The sequence below is a fragment of the Gavia stellata genome, chromosome 14, assembly GCF_030936135.1.
Source record: "Gavia stellata isolate bGavSte3 chromosome 14, bGavSte3.hap2, whole genome shotgun sequence".
NCBI lineage: Eukaryota > Metazoa > Chordata > Aves > Gaviiformes > Gaviidae > Gavia > Gavia stellata.
Window position 1 is genome coordinate 15,045,250 of NC_082607.1, and position 19,464 is coordinate 15,064,713.

The 19,464-nt window shown below is 42.5% G+C and overlaps 1 protein-coding gene across 1 annotated transcript in view; it reads left to right on the top strand.

Annotated features, from left to right (window-relative positions):
- Positions 1–7,778, top strand: part of AFF2 (ALF transcription elongation factor 2) — a 336,845-nt gene extending 329,067 nt beyond the window's left edge. The window contains exons 21-22 of the mRNA XM_059824576.1: positions 1,777–1,991; positions 6,492–7,778. Of these exons, the coding sequence (XP_059680559.1) occupies positions 1,777–1,991; positions 6,492–6,613 (337 nt within the window). The 3' untranslated portion in view covers positions 6,614–7,778. The remainder of the gene's footprint in view (positions 1–1,776; positions 1,992–6,491) is intronic.
- The last annotated feature ends 11,686 nt before the right edge of the window (positions 7,779–19,464 follow it).

Sequence of the window (19,464 nt, forward strand, 5' to 3'; positions counted from 1 at the left end):
AGTGTAGTCTGCTCAGGATCTCAAACCATCAGAAATCTCAGCTTGGCTTACTGGAATTTCTGGCCACTTTTGTTTGAAAGGGTTGTGAACCTCTACAAAGTTGGCCTGAGTTCCAGGCTGGCAATGAAACAAATTTTCCCTGGTTTCATTACAGAAATGTTTCCCACCTCTAGCGACAGAAAGCAGAAAATAGAGAGATTTAATAGACTCACCACAGTAATAATGGCTGTGCACAACAGGGTAAATCCAATGAACAATGTACTTTATTTGGCAGAAGTGCGTCAGCTTGTTGTAAGTGGCTCTAACAAAATACTCCTGGTCTCCTCAGATACTTATGATCTTTAACTGCTCCCAGACCTAATCTAGTATAGTTCAGCTCCTGTGTGCATTAAAGACACTGTGGCATGTCAAGTAACCAGGATGTTTTGAGACTTAAAAAGAAAACGTTTGTGCCGTAGGACATGCTTAAACTATAACACGTAAGCTCTGTAAAAAGCTGCTAGCTGCTGAATTAACGTGGTCTCTAGCTCCGGAAAAAGAATGTATCACAGGAGCCTGTTGTTGAGCACAGGTAATAGCAGGGCACTGCTGGAAAATCTGCAGCAAAAGCTGTTGCCATAAATGCCTTTCAGCCCAAGGCTGTGCCGTGGTGGCAGTCTGTCCTACAGCACCTGCAAGGTATCAGCACAGCAGGTCTGTGCCCGTGCTTCACGTTCAGGACCATTGACCGTGGCTTGTAAAGCCAAGAGGAAGAGCCTTTCTAGCCTGGGGTTTGGATCAGGCCCGTAATGAGTCTGAGAGAGCGTGATGCTGTTGCACAGCATGAGGCATCAGTGGCCGCCTGTCAAGAGAGGGGTTGCAACATCCCCATCCGGAGAGTTTTGGTGTCTTTGCTTCATGCAGAGAGCACTGGGAGCGTCTCGGCCCTGCGTTTCAAGTGTATTCCACAGCAAATCGAATGCATTTGTTTAGGTAAGTGGTTCCAAATGGGGGCAAGAGAAGAGATTTTTTGAACCCTTAATCTTGTTCACTGAAACAAATTTTCAAAGAGAATAGCTGTATGTGAGTGTTCAGTGCTGCACAGCTCTAAACATGAGCTTGCTGTGCTGACCTCCACACTGCCTGCAGCCAGCAGGTGATTCCTAATTGCTGGTGTTAGAATTAAAGGAAAATCTATATTAGAACATTAGTGCTGCACTAAGTAGGTAACTTAAAATACTGCTCTGTACAAAACTGTGCGGATGAACTGTAGGCAATTAGAAACAAATCTCCATAGCCAGTCTTAAAGAATCCTATAGAGATACTCATAATCCTACAGTACCTTCAGCTCCTAATACTGCTCTGTAGGGTGCTTTTAAGACTTGCACTTTACTTATTGTGGTGACCGTATTTGGAGCAAACTGTCATTGTGGTTTCCACAAAATGCTTTGATAATAAGACAATATTGCACATTGAGTGTTTTCTAACTGCCATTGCAGCTTCTGGCAGCAGGTAGAAAAATCATTACAGCTATGAGATACTTCTTTCTCTGAAAGATTGGTCTATTTTTATGATAGATTTTTTTTTTTCAAATAGCAGGTTCATTTGTAGGGAGAATTAAATCCCTTTTTGTTTTCAATCATTCCCAGTTTATAAGCTCTCCTTTCTCATAAAACCAGGAGATACTACTGCACGTTCTCCCCTGACTGGGGTGCAGAGTTTGTTTTTCAAGTGCATTTAAGATGGCAATGAAGTGGTGTGTACGAGGGGGACTCACTCTCCCTTTACTTCTCACAGGAGCACAGAAACGCCATCGCCCATGTCCTTGAGCCCGTCCCCTGTCAGCTCTGCGGGAAGCAGCACAGGCACCGCCGGCTCCTCCTTGGCGGGGACCATCACCATCCCTCAGCGCATCCACCACATGGCTGCCAGCCACGTCAACATCACCAACAACGTCCTGCGGAGCTACGAACACTGGGACATGGCTGACAAACTGACTAAGGAGAACAAAGGTGCCCCGCTCGGCTTTTTCCTTGTCCTCTTTGGCTCATCAGCTTTAGCTTGCTTTCTGTCCTCGTAGGCGTTGTTGGGAACTGGACCCAGAACCACCGCATCTAAGAGCACAACTGTGACAGCTTGAGCAAACAGACCAAATCTGCCTGCTGGTCACTGTAGCCAATGCATATCTTCTCTTGTCAAGCACAGAGGGGGGATGTGTAACACACGCTGAACATGGGGTTATCAGAGCAGCTGGCAAATAATTTAGCGAACATGAGCACCAAGTGATGAGAGCTTTTGAGTCTGCAAATTCGTTCACAGTTTCAGCTTCTCCTAGAGCACCAAGGTTATTTTCATACTGCTCTGTCAACCGGTTTCAGACTATTAAAATGCTAGCTGGGATAATAAGCAAACATTAGATTTTATGTTTGTGCAGGGAGTCCGATTAGGAGATGTCCACTGAAAGCCATGACCTTGACTCTCCTATGGTTGGATTGCAAATCTGCTTGTTTATTCCTACCAACAAAATGTAAGTCTTTACCACAGTCGTTTCAAAGGCGTTTTGGCAAGCAGTTTGTGACTGGGTTACATCAAGTATAGTGGAGTGGCTGAGATGTAACTAAAGGACAAGTCTGGCCTGTTGTTGGCCAGCTGTGAACTTCCCCATGATAACGGAATTATTCAGATTCCAGCTTTGGGCTTACACAAATCATTTACAAAGCTTTCTTTGACACTAGAGGTGCAGAGCCTAACTGGGAAATATTCTCATCGTGAATTGGCTCATTCTCTTAAATTATACTGAGATTTCAGATGGCCGACTTTTCCTGACAAATGTGCTCACTGTATGCGGTTTGATCTTACTCCCATTAATGTCAGTGGCAAATTTCCACTGATTTAGAGAAACTAAGCTTGAGATTTATAGAGTTTTATGTCTGAATAGTGGGTCATAATGATCTATCCCTGGATGAGGAACAATAATAGAAGTTCTGTCCAGTCCTCCCCACTGCTTCTTGTCTTTGTTCGCATTGGTTAATTTAGTAGCAGTGCAGTCATTTTGGATTTTTTCCATAGCTGCATCCATTTTCACAAAATGTGAAAGTGATTCCCTGTCAAATGTACTGCAGAATGTTACAGTGGGAATGCAGAAGGATGCTCTGATAGGAGAAAGAGATGGCGATAATCTTGTAATTAGCCCTGTGTGTTGTGGAGTTGTTAAATGTTCTACTTGGTATTGAATCAAAATAGCTCAGGCATTCAGCCAGCAGACAGAAAATGTACCCAGCCACTGCTGTTATCAGTCCTAGAGCTGGATGAGAAAAAACCTGCTGACTCTCTTTCTGCATTTTCCCCCCTACACTCTTCTTTGTTCTCTTTTTGAATTACGATCAAATAAACCCAATTCTGCAAAGCCATATAGGAATAATCTTTATTCAGATGAGCAGTCCCTTTGACTTTAGTAGGACTGGATGCATGAATAAGGGTTTCTCACATGAGCAAGACATTTAGGGTTGTGCCCTCTTCTTTTATATCTTGTTTCACAACCTGCAGCCGTGTTACAGGGAATGGAAAATTCGTGTTACTTCAAATTTCATTTAAGTATTATAAACCATTGGAGAGAGATCCGAGTTTCATACATGCTAGAGCGTGTCTCTCTTTACATTTTGTCTGGAAAGATACCTCATTTCTAATTAAATACTTGATTTAAAGTCACATGCTTAAACACAGTTAAACTGCAATTTGAAAAATTCGCGGTGTAACAAAAAAGTATATAAGAACTGCTGTGGTACTCTGTAGGTCTTCCTCATATCACATGATGGACTCCATTTACAGAAGGATATGACTTTGTGAGAAATGTTACAGTGTTTCATGAAACCTAGCTGTAATTATTTTCATAGATGTCGTCTGCACCTCTCAAATAATTCAAAACACCTATATCTTGCTGGCTGGGACAGGACTCATCCTCTTCCCCATAGCTATCCCTAACCCACCCTTGCCAGCTGGACTGGCCGTTGCGGTGCCCAAGCTCTGGTACACTGGCGTGTGGACTGTGAGTTCAAAAATGCCCCGTGACAGCAAACAGGATAGGTGCAAACCGCAGACTCTGCCTTGAGTCCCAAGTAAAGGACAGATCTTGGCTTCTCTCTCAGGGGTTTGGGCAGTCAGTTCACCATAAAAAATGAGATATTTTCCCCCCCTTGAAATAAGAATGGTCTCAAAAAAGCAGACAAACAAACACAAGCCGACAAAGAAACCCATGTTTAAGATAAAAATTGATTTTCTTTTTAAAAAAAACAGATCCAGACACTTTTTTTGTTTTTTTGTGGTCAGTTCTCATTGTTTCTGTTGTCTTCTGAATCACAGGGAGTGTCTTGCCCAAGAACATGTCCCTGATGAGCTAATAGAGATGGGTATAAAAATGTGGCCCCATCGTTGTAATGTCTAATAGCCTTTACATCTGGGTCTTACTGCTGTCATAGATGTTTCTTAGGTCATGCCCATGCAGATGCAAGAGATTTCTTCCACATTGTAGGAGCTGTGCAGCCTCCTCTTGTCCACGGCTGTCAGCTTAGGTTTTGTGCTCCTCTAAGTATGCCTGCACGCTCCCAGTTTGGACTTGACTCATGTCCAGCTGGCTCAGAGCAGGAGACAGAAGCCTTTCTTGTCAGCCTGACAAAAGACGTGCCATTAAAATAAAAAGGCATAGCAAGAGAGAGAACAGCAGAACTGTGACCCGCCAAGCTGATCTGGTTTGAAAAGGAAAGCGGGAACATACTGCCGTGTACCTCTGGTTGAATTTCCCGTGGTCGGTAGAGTTTAGAGTGTGTGGGAGAATAGATGGAGTTTGTCATAAACTCCACATCTGTAGCAGGCCAGGTGAAACTGCAGACTTCCCAAAGCCAACCCATGGGCTGGTTGTGTTGGATCGCCGAGAGAGTTGTTCACCATCTATAATATCAAACTCTCAGCTGACTTTACAAAATCAGATAATTTTTTTAAGCTACCAAAGATAGCAGCACTTTTTCTGTACGGTACAAAACTATCAGCTCTGTAGTGGCAAAGGCCTGTTCTTTCACATATGAATTTAATAAGTGGCTTCAGTGCTTGTAGCTTTTTCAAGAAATGTTAAACAGAAATTAGGCTTTAAGGCTTTCTCAGTGTTTAAAGCAATTGTTATTTATTTGAGCCTAGAATGAGATCTCTAGAATGCAGGCAAGACAGTGCATTATTTCACTTCTAAACGTATTGATTTTACACTGGAGGAGGGGAATAAAAGACAGAGGAAGGAAGATTAAAAGTAACTGCTGGCTGCAGCATCTTAACGCAACTGGTGATAGCCCTAAGCTTTCATTATGCTTGCCTCCAGCCAAATCACTTTGTGCTGTGATACTGCTGTAACTCCCAAGCTGACCAGGGTCAGGCTGTCGATACTTGGATAGAAGACCTCAAAGCAGCACTTACTTGCTGAAGAAAGTACTGATAATGATTTTGTACCCAGCATCTGCTCTCCCGAACTGCAGCCAATACAGTGTTAGCTGGCTGAGTGCCGCGCGCTGGATTTTAGATAGGGTGAGAATGTAAGGGCTCAGCCACTGGTTATTGTGATTGTTGGTTGTTATCTGAGCTCTGAGGGGCTTTTAACTGAGAGCGGGCTCCCACTCGCCTAAATATAGTGTAAGTGTTGTATATGTGGGAATGCCTGTGCCCCAGTGAGCAAAAAGAGAAGCTGTGGGAGAATAGAGGACACAATCCAGTTCTCCATTAAAAGCAATTAGGAAAGGTCTGTTGGCCCTAACAGGATTAGTGTTTCACCCAGAGAGCATCTAACACATGGCATAAAGTAAACTGGTGTGTTGCTTCCTAACTATGGCTCTCTGTTTAGTGACCTCCTGTTAACCCTTCCCGACACTGGATCCCAGCGGCCTTACCCATCTTTTCTTTCCCCTTATAGGTTCCCGTTTCCTAGATGCTATTTTCCTGCTTGTTCCCTCTCTCCTCTTCCTTCTCCCCTCCCACCCCACACACATCCTCTGGGGCCTGCAGCTGCAGCAGGATGAGCAGAGGGCCAAAACTGCTGCGATGGCAGTAACAGAAATTGGAGGGTGGGAAAAAGAGCAAGCAAGGTCTTCTGCAAGATCCAGACTAGCTCTTCGTGCCCAGGAGAGGGTACAGCATGGAAAAGGAAATGCCACAGTTCATTGCAAGCTGTTTAAATCATGCAGTCAGCAAACCTAGGGTCAAAAAACTGAAAGTGCAGATCATCAGAGCTAAAGGAAGACTGTTGGCAACCGCTCATACCACGTTGTGGTTGACTTCCAGCATGGCTAATCTAATTTGGTCTGTTTAAATATATTGTTGCCTTTGTTTAAATTCTTTCCTACTGACCATGTGCTCATGTGCACAATGACTTGAGAACACACTAATTGCAGTGCTGCTACTGAGTGGGAAATCATGGTAATAAATGTATTTCTCTACCATTGCCTGAAACAATGACTTCTGTTTCTTATTTATTGCAGAATTCTTTGTAGACCTGGACTCAGTGATGGGACCCTTAACACAACACAGCAGTATGACCAATCTGGTTCGTTATGTTCGCCAAGGACTCCACTGGCTCCGCATCGAGGCTCATTTGTTGTAGTGACTGCTGCCCTGTTCATAACATCCCCATTCTTCTACCTCTACCAGCGCAGAGACGATCACTGGTGGAACTCCACTCATTTCTGGAAGTTTATTCATGTAACTTCATTTTTATTGCCTTTTTTAATATCCTATCTATTGGAAGTAGAAGTCACCATAAATGGAACTTATGACTCAAGAGCAGTATGTGTTGTACCATCTAATCATTTTCGACAATTTTCTATGCCTTGTGTCTCCTGGATCCTGCCATCCTTATGTGCTTTATGGAACGGTACATTCCTTGCAGTATTGTTTTAAGTCCATGCTGCCTTCAAGTGAAAACAAAAAAGCACTTTCAGAAGATACGGATTCCTGAGAAATACTACAAAGCATCTTAAATATTTGAGGGTATATATGAGAAGTCCCTTCTGAAATAAATTAGTAGAAGTTATAGCTATTCATTCAAAATCATCTTCTGAACCTGAACCAAGCTTTTCGACGCTTAATTCTGGCATCATTACCTGACACAGTACATTCCTAAGATTTCATATTTCCTATAGGCTTAATCTCTAAAAGAGAACATTGAATATCTTACAGGTACATAATGTAAGATCACCAAAGGTGTTAAGAGGTAAAAGGTTGAAGGAATGCCTCATTAAAGAATGATGACACACTATGCAATGAGGTCTTGATATTCCATTCTTCCTGTTTATTGTTGGCTTAATAATTTCAGTAGGCAGCAGAATTTATTGCAGTTTTTAGGCAATTTCAAAATATTAGCTTTCATAGTCTTATCTACCATTCCTATACTAAATCTGTGAATTTTCTTTCAGTTCTACTGTTTAGTCTCAAACAAATACTCATCCAAGATTTTTCTTCGTAGACCAATCTCTCCTTGCATAGTGACTCAGTGAAAGCAGATTTTAACAGGACCGCTGCACTCTTAAGCATTGATATTGTATGTAAAAGTCCATTAATAAGTGTATGCAGATTCTTCATGAAACTCTCAAGAAGTTTAACTAACCAGCTACTGTTGAAACATTTTACTTCCATGTGGCATCAATTTTCACCTGTTTTGTTCATTTCAGAGCATTAGAAACGAACAGTATTATCTTGCTATCTTGAAAACAATGTCAAATTAAATAAAATCACCAGATTTACCCAAAAGCAATATAACATTTGTTTAATAATGGCCATGAATACTTCAGTCAGATTACCTATTTTCCAAGCTCTGCATCTGTTTACCCATGCTGTCATGTTTTGGACCATTCCTCTAATGCGTGAATAATAATGAGACAATTCAGATAGAATTTCAAAGCAATTGTGAATAAATTACACCATTTCACATTTGCTCTTTCCTCTTCTTTTTTTCCCCTGTTATAGACTGCACTGCTCTTCTGGTGCCACTGCAAGAAGCGCTGGTGCATGAAACAAAACAAAATGAATTTATATCAATAATTCACAAGACTTTAAATGGTCTCATCTCATTCTTGATATAACACCTGCATACCTTACTGAACTGTAAATTCCATTTCTATAAACAGAAAATGCTCATAGCAATGTAAATATTATTCTGTCTCATCTCATTGAAATAATACAATATGTGTATTAAATGCCATCCAGATATTAGTTAATTGCAATTACCTTCTGCTATATAATCCTGTATATCCTTTAATCTGGTGAGTTATTGGATTCTACTCACTGGGTCGTGACCAGATAAATAGGACAAATTTGCATTTAAAAGGTTCAGACTGTTATGATTTTTAGAGCAGGCCTTGGATATTTGCAATAAGAGCAGTTTAAGGACTCTGCCCAATGCACATTTAAGACAAACATAACTGTAGCTGTTGTATATTAGCTCCCTGTAGTACTACCTTCTCTTAAAAATCAGTAATTCCAATATTTTTCCCACAAGAGTCTATTGTAACTGTAACCAAGGTGTATTATTAGAGAAATCATCCAGTTTAGGGTTGTCTGCAAAGGGTATTTGCAGAACATGGGCATCCTGTATTATCTGCACATTCCTGTTCCTGAAGTGGTCAATACACCCTTATCTGTTCTCTGAGGGTTTCAGTAAATGGCTGAAACGTGAATCTGACAGCATTTGTCATGCTGATTCTGGCCCCAGTAGCTAACGAATAAAACCACAACAGTGAGAACTATTCAGAAATATAGATGAAAGGTGGTTGTTGGGTTTTTTTAAAGAAAAAGAAAACGAAGCACTTGGAAGTTGTTTTTTGGGTTTTTTTTAGCAGGGTGAGTACTTGAGACGAAGTAATTTTGTGGTGTTTTTGTCATAAGCCAGAGTTTTTCATTCTTTTTGCAAGATCTCACTAATGAGATTCAGTAACTATTTAGTCTAATTAAGCGCATTGTCGTCACTTGTTCCTTTGATGTAGCCTGAAATCCTAGACTTCCATGCATTTATGAAAGATAGATATGTCTTGAAATACAATCTTCAGACACAAGACTGTTCAAAGAGTTAGCTGCAGTCACTCGGTGAAGACAATGTATTATCTTTCCCCTGTTGCTTGCAGTAAACAGACTCCTATCTCTAAATTTACCCCGTGTTCATAATCTTTTGCTTAAACAGCTTAAGGAATTAGCCCACCTGATTTTGTATCCTGTGACTTAGTTTGAAATGCATGCTGAATCAATGGCATGATTATAGTAAGTCCACCAGTCAAGTCTAGGATCACAAGCCAACTTACTATTTAGCAGTCTTGTTTCAAAAGCAGCTTAGAAACAAATTAAATATGGAGAGTGAATTACTGTCTTATCCCTGGGGATGATGCTTCTTTTGGGTTAGTTATTAAGGATTATTGCACTTTTACAGGCACTATATTCATCTCATTTCAAATGCCAACATGTCATCTTTGTGGAATCATTTTACCCCTTAAAATATTGCTTCCAGCAGAGTTAATCAAATGAGATTGTTTGTTTGTTTCAAATCCATGGGGAAGCAGCATGTGTTTGCTTAGGCATTTGCTATGTCTGCTCTTAACACTGCCCACTTCAGGCGTTCAAAGTCATGAACCAAGCACCAAAAATTATGAGATTGGCTTCAAAACGTGTGAGGGGGTGGAGGGTTAAATAAACTTTTTTGGTTCTTGTATTGCTTTCTGGATACTGAGCTTTGAGACTGATTTCATGACACATTTTCAGACATTTTTCAAGCATGCCGAGGGCCAGAAATGCAACATTTGTTTTTAATAGTGATAAACTGGGACAGTGATATAATCTCTTGATTTCTGCAGCTGGGATTTAAGAAGGACACCACGCATCATAAAAAATTGCCAGAGCTGACAAGACTTGTCATTTGTGTCCCATGCTTCAGAAGGTTTGGAGCAATATCAGTAGTTCATCAGTGAAGGGAGCATGCCAGTAAAGGGCTAAACGCAAGCATTTGGGAGCTCCATCGGTATGAGATCCAAGGGCAGCAAAGTCCTAAGTGCTCGAGCGAGGCATTTACATAGCACTTAACCTCCATGTCAAGAGCTGCAGCAGGTCTTAAGTGAAGCATTTGACAATGTGCAGGCAGAATATCCTGCTCTGAGTGCAGTATCTCTAGCCATGTGATGTGTGTTGGGTCCTCGAGAGCAGGGACGGAAGGGAAGGCCTGAGATGATGTGTCCCATTTGGGCCATGTTCCCCTAGACCGTGTCCCATTGGTCACTGATCTCAGCTATGCTCCTCTGGCTCCTTTCAAAGGACGAATTGCTCTTCCCACACTTAGCACACTAACAGTGTAAACAGTTCACGCTGAGTTTGGCTAGCCGCGTTTGGCTCAGTATTTGTGCTTTTTATTTTATTTTATTTCATTTTGTCTTATCTTCATTTTTTTAGTCATTCTGGTTTAGCTTACAGCCTTTTTGGTGATAGTGTTGGTGGCAACTTTCACAGCTTGCTTCTTATAGCTTAATTTCACTCTTTCTTACATGGTCTTTGGACTTTTAATCATTTAAGTAGTCTCTTTGTGAATATATTGTCTCATTTATAAATGACCGCCTTTGAAAGATAGGGACGGGTCTGTTGATATCAGCGTGGGCTTTTTTTAAGAATAAAGATCGAGATCTTCATTCCTCCTAAAGAAGAAAAATCTGAGAAATTGAATCTGGACCTTAATTTCTATGCCTTCTTAATTTCATAGATTTTATGATGTTCTTCCATTATAACAGTTTAGGGTCACTGACAAGTTTTTAGGTACTTTGGAAGAAATGTTTTCATTGTGTTTTTATCAGTATTTAATGCTGCCTAAATCCAATGATTAGTTTTATGAGTGCAACTTAAAAGATAGCAAAAATGGGGCTGGTAAGGATTCTGACTTAGGTATTAATATACATCTTTGCTTTGAGTTGAGGAGAAACTCCACTACAAACAGTATTGAAGCAAGTGTGTGTGTTTGTACACGTATGTATGGATTTGGATGTGGATTTGCAACAGAAAGTCCTTGCTCTTTACTTCATAGCACAGGAAAAAAGATGTGATAGCCGTAAAGAGAAAACACTCTTACCACGGCTGAGTGGTAGCAGAATTATTAAAGTGTTCCTCTGTAGTTTGTCTATAGTCCTATTTGCATCTATTGTCCCCTTGCAGGCAATGAAGGTATGACAAAGTAGCAACAACTCTGTCATCTTGGTCCTGTGGTCCCTGCAGTCAGTGTCAAAACTGAACGTGCTGTCACCGTACTGTTTTTCAGAAGGTTAACTCATTTGCAATAGACCAGCACCTTGAAATTTTAAGAAAGGCAAAATATTTCTCAAGTCACCAAAGAAAATCAGTTTGTCATTTTGCATCACGTGTAGAAATGTCCTATACGTGGGCAGACCAAGGTGTCATTGCAAAGGGCCTTTGCCTCTCGCAGCATCTCCCTGACCTCACCGGAGTGCACTGGGAGTGAGGCAAAGGGGAGAAGATGAGAAACCAGTCCACTGTCCTTATGACATCTTCCAGCTTTACTTTATGTACTATTTTATAAATACAAATAGAACAAGTCTTGTTAATGTTGGGAGGGCTCAATTCCTCTATTTCTAATACTCCTCCTGGACTTCCATGATATAACCAGACCACTATACACAGCAATGCATATAGGCATTCTGTAATGTCTAATGAGATATAGATATCTCTTTCTCTCACTAGAATAGTGACATATTTTAGATGTATCACTTGATATTTTGTAGCCTATATGTATAGGCTAAAAGCTCAGTTAGGCTCTCCTTCATTGTCGAAATCTCCCTGCTACTGAATGCAAAATGCTCCCACCTGACTTGGAGAGTAGCCGTCTTCTCTACAGTGTTCTTGTCAGACCTGCCTTTCTGATGCACTCGGTAGCTTTACTTTAGCCATTCTGTTTCAAAGATGTTTTGTCTCTTTCTTTTGTCTTCCAAGATCAGTGATTCTGATCATCTCACGCCAGTTTAAACACATGGTGGTAGCTGTTGAAGTCGGAAGAGATTGAGTTCAGATCTTGTGTGCAGGCGGGGGGAACCCATGGCTCTACAGAGAAAAATGAGAGCAAATTCAGGTGCAGATGAGTTACTGCATAAAACTGGTGTCAAATGAGAATCAAACCTGGCCTCCTCAGGAGGCACTTCAACAGAAATACTATGAAGATAAGCTGTGCCCAGAACCACGGGGTATGCAGCGACATCTCAGGCAGCTCATTGACACTGTAATCATATTAGGCAATGGTAAAGATGTGCAGACTGGTTTAAAGAAACTGGGGCGAGTTGGTGTGGTCTGGCACTGTGAATTTAACCTGCGTGTGCTTCTTGGGAAGGGGGATTCATTACTGTTGATATGTCCTGCAAAATAACACCTATACCATGGTATCCTACAAAATCCGAATACGACACCATCCCATCCAATTCCTTAATCCACCTCAGGGTGTCACAAAGAGCTAATGCTTGTCACTGCCCTGGAGTCACCATAGAGTTAAACCATTTTTCCCTCACAAGTCCAGCAAGGACCAAGCCCAGGGACCCATCGGCCAGCTCAAGTAGCGATGTGTGTGCTCAGTGCTTTGGAGAGAGGCCGCAGAAAAGACCTGGCCTTGCCTACCACAGGCTGTGGAACCCCGCAGAGCTCCCTGAGCCCCCAGCCCGCTCAGGGTGTCGGACTACTACAGGTCTGCGCGGTGTGAATCCCCGCATAGCCCTGGCCAGAGTACTGGTGTGCAGGAGGCAGGGTGGGGGCCCAGTGCTGCGCCCAACAGGACTGAGTGACCCCAGCCCCACCGCCTGGGTGCAGCAGAGCTGTGGCTCTGCATTGCTTTTAGGTCTTGGTCCTCTGCGGCTGCAGATGGGACTTGGATTGGAGCACTCACTTTTACTTGCACTGCATCTGGAAACGCCAAACGAGTTGACAGAAGTGGTGCATGCAGTAACGTCATAAAACTAAGGCAATATTCGCTGTATGCAGAATTGCAATTTAAATTGTAGTGTCCACAGGACCACTTGTGCTTACAGGACTCTAGCTGAGTCCTACTGATGCCAGTGGTAAAAGCCATGTCAGTGGATGGTGCAGCTGTTTGAGACTTGGTTTCTTCTTCGATTTTAATGGAGTTACTCTCTATGCAAGTTCTGTAAGCTCTCTGTGCTGGATGTAAGTTTACTCACAGTTGTGTGACTGTCGCCGTGTTGTAATTCCATTGAAAAACACATCAAGTAGAGATAGCTCTAATTTCTACTCAGTTATTTCCTTCTCTGAATTAGAAGGAAAGTCAGATTCTGAAATGAATTTCATTGTTTTAATGGACAACAGTAACTACAATGGACCAAACTTTGAGCCAAGCAAATGTAAAGTAACTTGGCTCAGCTTGTGGAATTCATGGGACCAAATTCTGCTGTCATATGGCAATTATGCAAGTCTTATGGAGCTTGCTGAGCACTGTTTATCAAAGGAGAAGCTTGTTAACAAAAATGGCTTGGCATTACCAGAGTTAAGTTTATTGGCCCAGAACCTCAGTTGCATTAACCCAATTAATTCAACGGAATTACACCCATTTTTGTTCTGGCTGAGCACTCACCCCACTGAAACTAGTTCAAGGTCTCTGGACTAGTGCTGAAATAACTGCAAGCAGACTTGCTCTTCACCCAGACAGTTGACTCAGCCCTTGCTCAGGGAAACCACCATTGACTTCAGTGACAAATAACATGGAGTTACAGACATGAAGAAGCTTTGACCCACGGGCAGGAGGCATTTACCCTTGAATTTATGAATGACTGAATAGTGGATAGCAACACACATGCTTTATTTATGACAGAGGTAGAGTACAAGTTCCGCAGCTGGTGTAAACTGCTATAGGAGTACTGATTTCAGTGGAGTTAATCCACTATGCACACACTGAGGAGTAAGCCCTCTAACCCCAGGCTAATTTTTGCCAATATATCTCTATGCAGATAAACTCCCAAAACTTTTGTCATCATGCCTTTTTTACTGATCATGCCAATGAAATGATTAACGTACCGTAATCCTTGCCTGTAAGGAAATACTGTACTTTGCAAAGCTATGCAGTGTAGAGCACATCGTAAAACTGCTTTAGACCACACAGTCTGGAAAAGCGTTATCAGAAACTAGACTAACAGGGCAGCTTTATATCTGATGTCGATTACACTTTCACTCTGCACTTCCACCGCTGAGAGTTTTACATATGGAGTGAATGATGGTTGTACGTTTCCGATGACTGTGGGCCAAAGCTTCAGCTGATGTGCCTCTAAGTAGCTCCGTAGATGTCAGGGCTGATTTACGCCAGCTGAAAAACTAGTCCTCTCCCTTTTCATATGGTGCTCTATGCCCTAATGCATAAATACATACTGAAGCTGAGTATGTATTGAACTATTCTGATTCAGCACCAGATAGTCCCTGCCAAAAGAATTGGAGGGTAATTTCTGTCTGTCATCTAGGCTTGCATATGTTTTGGTTTTAACTAAAAGGCATGTTGCAATTTCATTATCTCTGAGTTTAAGTATTTACTGGCATCAGCATGAGCTTGCATAGAAAAATGGCAAATAAATTCAAACGTGTCATAAATGCTCTCAGTCTAGAAATGGAATCTGTTACTTTAGTTCAAAGACGTTGCAGCAGGCTAAAGTGGTTTTTCTAAGCCAAATGGGTTTTGTACATTTAAAAGTCATGGCAAATATTTATTTAGGCCCAATTCTGCCGTTCTTCCCCTGAGCAGCCTAATCGGCAGGTTGCTCCACTCAAGTCCACGGGAGTAACTGTAAATTAATGCTCAGCACACAGATTGCAGATTCAGGTACCGAATATGTTAGGTTGATGCAATCAGGAGTTTAATTTTAGCCATATGTATCATTTGAGGACACTTAAAAATCATGTACATTTTATCCAACCTGACAGTCCTTGTAATTCCATAAAATATTGTATAATTTATTCCTGTCTGTATTTTTGACGTCTCTGGATTGCATATCTTCTACTGAATCTTAAATGCTGTGGTTTCTTAAAACCCACATTCAAAGGTCTAGGACATATTGTCACAGAATAGGAAAACAAGTCAAAAGATCTGGTTATTTTTTGCTTTGGTTTTGAGCTCTCCTTTGGATTCTGTTTTGTCTTTGGCTGTAGTACTCCTGGTATTTTAAAAATGGCTCAATTCAATTCAAGTTGCTTCCTGTCTTCTGAAAGAAAAGCAAAATACAACTAAGGTTCAGGAAAAGTAATCCCGGCAAACTCAGTGGATGTTTGCTCTTTCTAGTTGTCTTGGTTTTTTAACCTAGCCATGTTGGGAGTAGTCTAGCATGTACGGTCTCTTGCCCACCATTTTTGGCTGTTGTGGCAAATACTATTTTTTCCTTTTTTTTTTTCCCTTCTGTGTGTGTATGTGCGCACGCGCATGTATAATTAACCAAAATAACAGGAAAATTTATATACGCTTTCTTCTGGTTCCTGGAAATAGAGCGACATTATGACCTTACGGTCTTCCAGCAAAAGTCAGATTTAATTTCTGCATTGCAGTGCAACTTAATTAGCTATTGGAATTAGGTTACAGTTTACTAAATGGCCCTTTACCTTACATTCTTACTTTTTGTTTACTATTGCAGTAGCCTTTTTTTTCTCATGTGTGCAAATATCATATCAGTAATCATTGCAACTCCACACGGTGTCTTTGTTCTGAGCAAGCATGTTATTCTTGTAAAGTTTTAAGTATAAGTTAAGATGTTTTGTACAGACCAAGGTAACTGTTCAAATGTCAAGCAATTACTGAAATGTTGTATAGTTATAAAAGTTTGATTTCTTTTGCTTTATATGTATAAAATTGTATCTTGCCTGTTTTGCTTTGTATTTCCAACGTGTTGCACAATTATGCATTTTGTTTACATTTGTTCCTTCTTCAGAAAAAAAGAAATAACAGTAATACTTTATGTACAAACATTTTAAATGTACTTTTGTTGTTTTTAAATACAATGTCTCTGTATAAATAATATTGGTTGAACTGGTACATTTGTGTCTCTCATAGAGGGATTAATTATACTGCCAGTGCATTGAATTATTTAAAAAAAAAGTAAAATAAAATTTTTATGAAAATGTAACCCATTTTATCACTATAAATTATTCTGTCTTCTGCTATTTTCTCATTCCGCTCCCAGGATACAATAAGTACGGTACAGTAAGTACTGTTTGTGGGAGAGCTGTCATTGGTTTTAATTTTTAATCAATGTGTTTGTGTCATTGTGGAGACTTAAAATGACTTGATGTTAGAAAATAATGTGGTGCTGATACCAGCTGTGAGGTAACAGGATCAATGGTGTGTTTTCCCCATCCCTGAGGGGCCTCAGCTGCAAGACAGCAGCCTAAATCCTGTCTGTCCCAAACCCAGCCTAAAGAGCAAAGGAGCCTGGCTTCAAAGGCAGGATTTTTTGGTTTCTTGCTGACAAGCAGCCCAAGGCTCCAGCGTGACTAAAGTGGTGCGATTCAGCATGCTGACCCTCTGCACAGGGGTGCGTTTCTCCCCAGGGGCTTCCCGGGATGACAAAACTAGAAACGCCAAGTTTTATATCGTCATTGCAGAAGTAGCTGTGAGAGCCAGTGCCAAGAATACCAGCTCAAAAGAGATGTAAAAAGCTCTCAAGAGATGCTAAGCAGCATGTGATGTGGCTGCCCAGTGCAAGGCTGAACGCTCGGTGCTGCTGAGCGCGGAGCAAGTGAGGTCAAGCTGCCCGCCGGGGAGGGACGAACCGCAGCGCTCCCGACACAAAGTCCATCTCAGGCCACTGTCTCCAAGCAAAAGAAGCCGTCACTGTGGTTTGCTGTACGGCCCCTCACATTTACGGTCCTGCTTAAAACCTTTTCACCTTAGTCTGGAGAATGGTGTGCTCTGGAGGCGCTGCGGGAAGGCACGGCCAGGAGGCAGCTGGGGGGATGTCTTCGCCCAGACAGCGTCGGGGAGGTGGGGTGGTGAGCCCGGAATACAGATGGTGTTGCAGAAGGATGCTTTGAGAGGCATACCGGTAGCTGTTAGTCTGGGTTTAAGGCTGGGTATTTATTGCAATGTCCTCCTTAAAACAAAGGGCCAGTCGCTGATGTCCTCCAGCTTCTCTACACCACTCGGATCGCATGAGGCAGCTTAAAGCTGTCCAGTCCAACCAGGCTACAGCTTTTCCAGTGTTCCTCACCCCACTTGTGTGGATGGCTCCCTGTAAAGCAGGTGCTAGAGCTGCAGTCCTTCTTAGCAGTAAGTCACTTCAGAAGAAAACCTGGAATGGGGTATTTGGAGCTCGCTTTGTATCGCATGTTTTGCTTTGTATCGCTTTGTATCGCCCAGTTTGCGTTCAAGGAGCAAGAAAACATCCGCTCTGAATAACTCAGAGAGAGACGTCTTCTAGGTCAGCGGGAGGGAGGGCAGGTCTGATGCTGCGTGTGCCATTCAGTCCCCGCGTCCTTAGCACCCTCTGGGTGTGCCCAGAAACCAGCTTGAAGCTTGACTTCAGATAGGCAGCTCATGTCATTCCCTGCATGCGTAACCTTGTAATCGGCTGTGAAGTGTTCTGTGATCCTGGCTATGAATGATGAATGGCTCCACATAAACCTGCGCTGCACGGCACTGGTAGTGCGACTGCACAAGTCAGAAAAACGCCCTCTGGAAAAAAAAAGAAAAGGATAATTATTCGTATAGCCAGTATGTGGGATTCCCACAGTAACAAAGGATGCCGGCCCACTGGCGGGAGGGAGAAGTGTCGCCTCCAAACACGGCAATGACGGCGGTAATAGAAGATGGGCATTTGGATGCTCTTTTTCATACAACAACCTCAGGCAAGGTACTGTGTGCCCTCTTCCCCAGCCAAGGAGACATCTTCCCTCCCTCCCTGGTTGTGTGGGGCTGAGGCAGTGGAGTAGGATGTTAGTAAGAGCTATGCAAGGCTCAAGAGAGACAGAAGCGCTACAATTTCTCCACCAGCTAAGATGATTTAACTGCACAACTCCCTCAGGAATGAATTTGGCCCATGACAAGCTGCTCTAGACCACGGGATGGTCGGTTGCCAGCACAAAAGATGTAGAGGTTGTGAAGCCTTATTTATATCTGAAAAGTCTGGTTGGAGCTTCCCATGGCCCGTGGAGCTAAGGAGTAGGAAGCGTAGCCTAAACCCTTTCACTAAAAGGCTGAGACTCTCTTCGGCCCCTCCTATGTGGTCCAAACGGAAAGCAATGCAGTATCAGCTTCACGTAATGGAGAGGAATTTCACTTACCAGCTGCATTTCAAAGTGAATTTAGATATCCTTTTGTACCATTGACTGAAAAAGGCACATGTGCATGGGGAGTGTCAGGGGTTTTTTCCCCCATACTGCGCCCACACGGTTGGAAGGGCTTTATTATAGCTAATGTAAATGCGTTCAGCACACAAACCACATGTGAAGCTAACGTTGAACAGAAGTTCATGGTCATATGAGCTGCAGAAAAGTCCCTGCTGGTATTTTTAGGCATGTATGTAGACTGGCCTTCTGAAAATGAGACATGTTCTCCACTCTTCTGGGAACCTGTACATGTATGAGAACATGAAAACAGCTAAACATAAGGGATGAGCTAGGTTCGACCTCAGGAACTGAACTGCAGAAGAAAAGATACTACTTGACAGCATTGCCCTTCCTAGGCCAGAAATATTTGGCAAATTTGGGCAATAACCTTTAGGATCAGTTTTCCTTCAAGTTATATGTCATTCATCTGTGAAACCAACTTGTTCTCAGCTGCTTTCTGGTTATGTTTCTCATACACGAGTTTGTCCACTGCCCCTGGGCACCTTGTGTGATTTGCCGGACTCAGCGGTGATCTGCAGCTGCCGGCATGCAGGTGCCTGAACCTGTGGCTGCTGGTATTTGTAGGATTGCACGAAGATTTGCTCAAGAGTTGACATTTTGAAAGGAAATTAAAAAAAACCCCAACCAACAGCCACCACTACCACCACCATTTGCTCCCCATTTTTCAGTCAGCTCCAGGCAGGCGGGGTTCACCCTTTTGGCTGGGGGTACTGTGAGAAATGTGTGTGGCTGGACGTGATGAAGCCATGTGAAAAATGCTCCGGTTTTGGCTTTCTAAGAGAGCGGAGTCTTGCTGCCTGGGTGCCAGGGTGCCAGCTTCCCTCTGCCCTGCCACCCTTGGTGAAACCTCAGTGCCAACTGCTCTCATTCAGCACGCCAGCTCTAATCTGCTGTAAGAATGAAGCCCCTGAGTGTTTGCTGCATTTGAAGGACAATTCCCACCTGCAGCAGGGGCGGCTGGAAAACTCAGCATGCTCCGAATACGCCTTAGTGCTGATCCTGGGCTTTGAGCAGCACTGGGAGCCTTGTTTAACTCTCCATCCCAAGGAATTTCAGCCTCACAGTGGTATAAAAGAGAGCAAATTCTGCAGCACTTTTTTC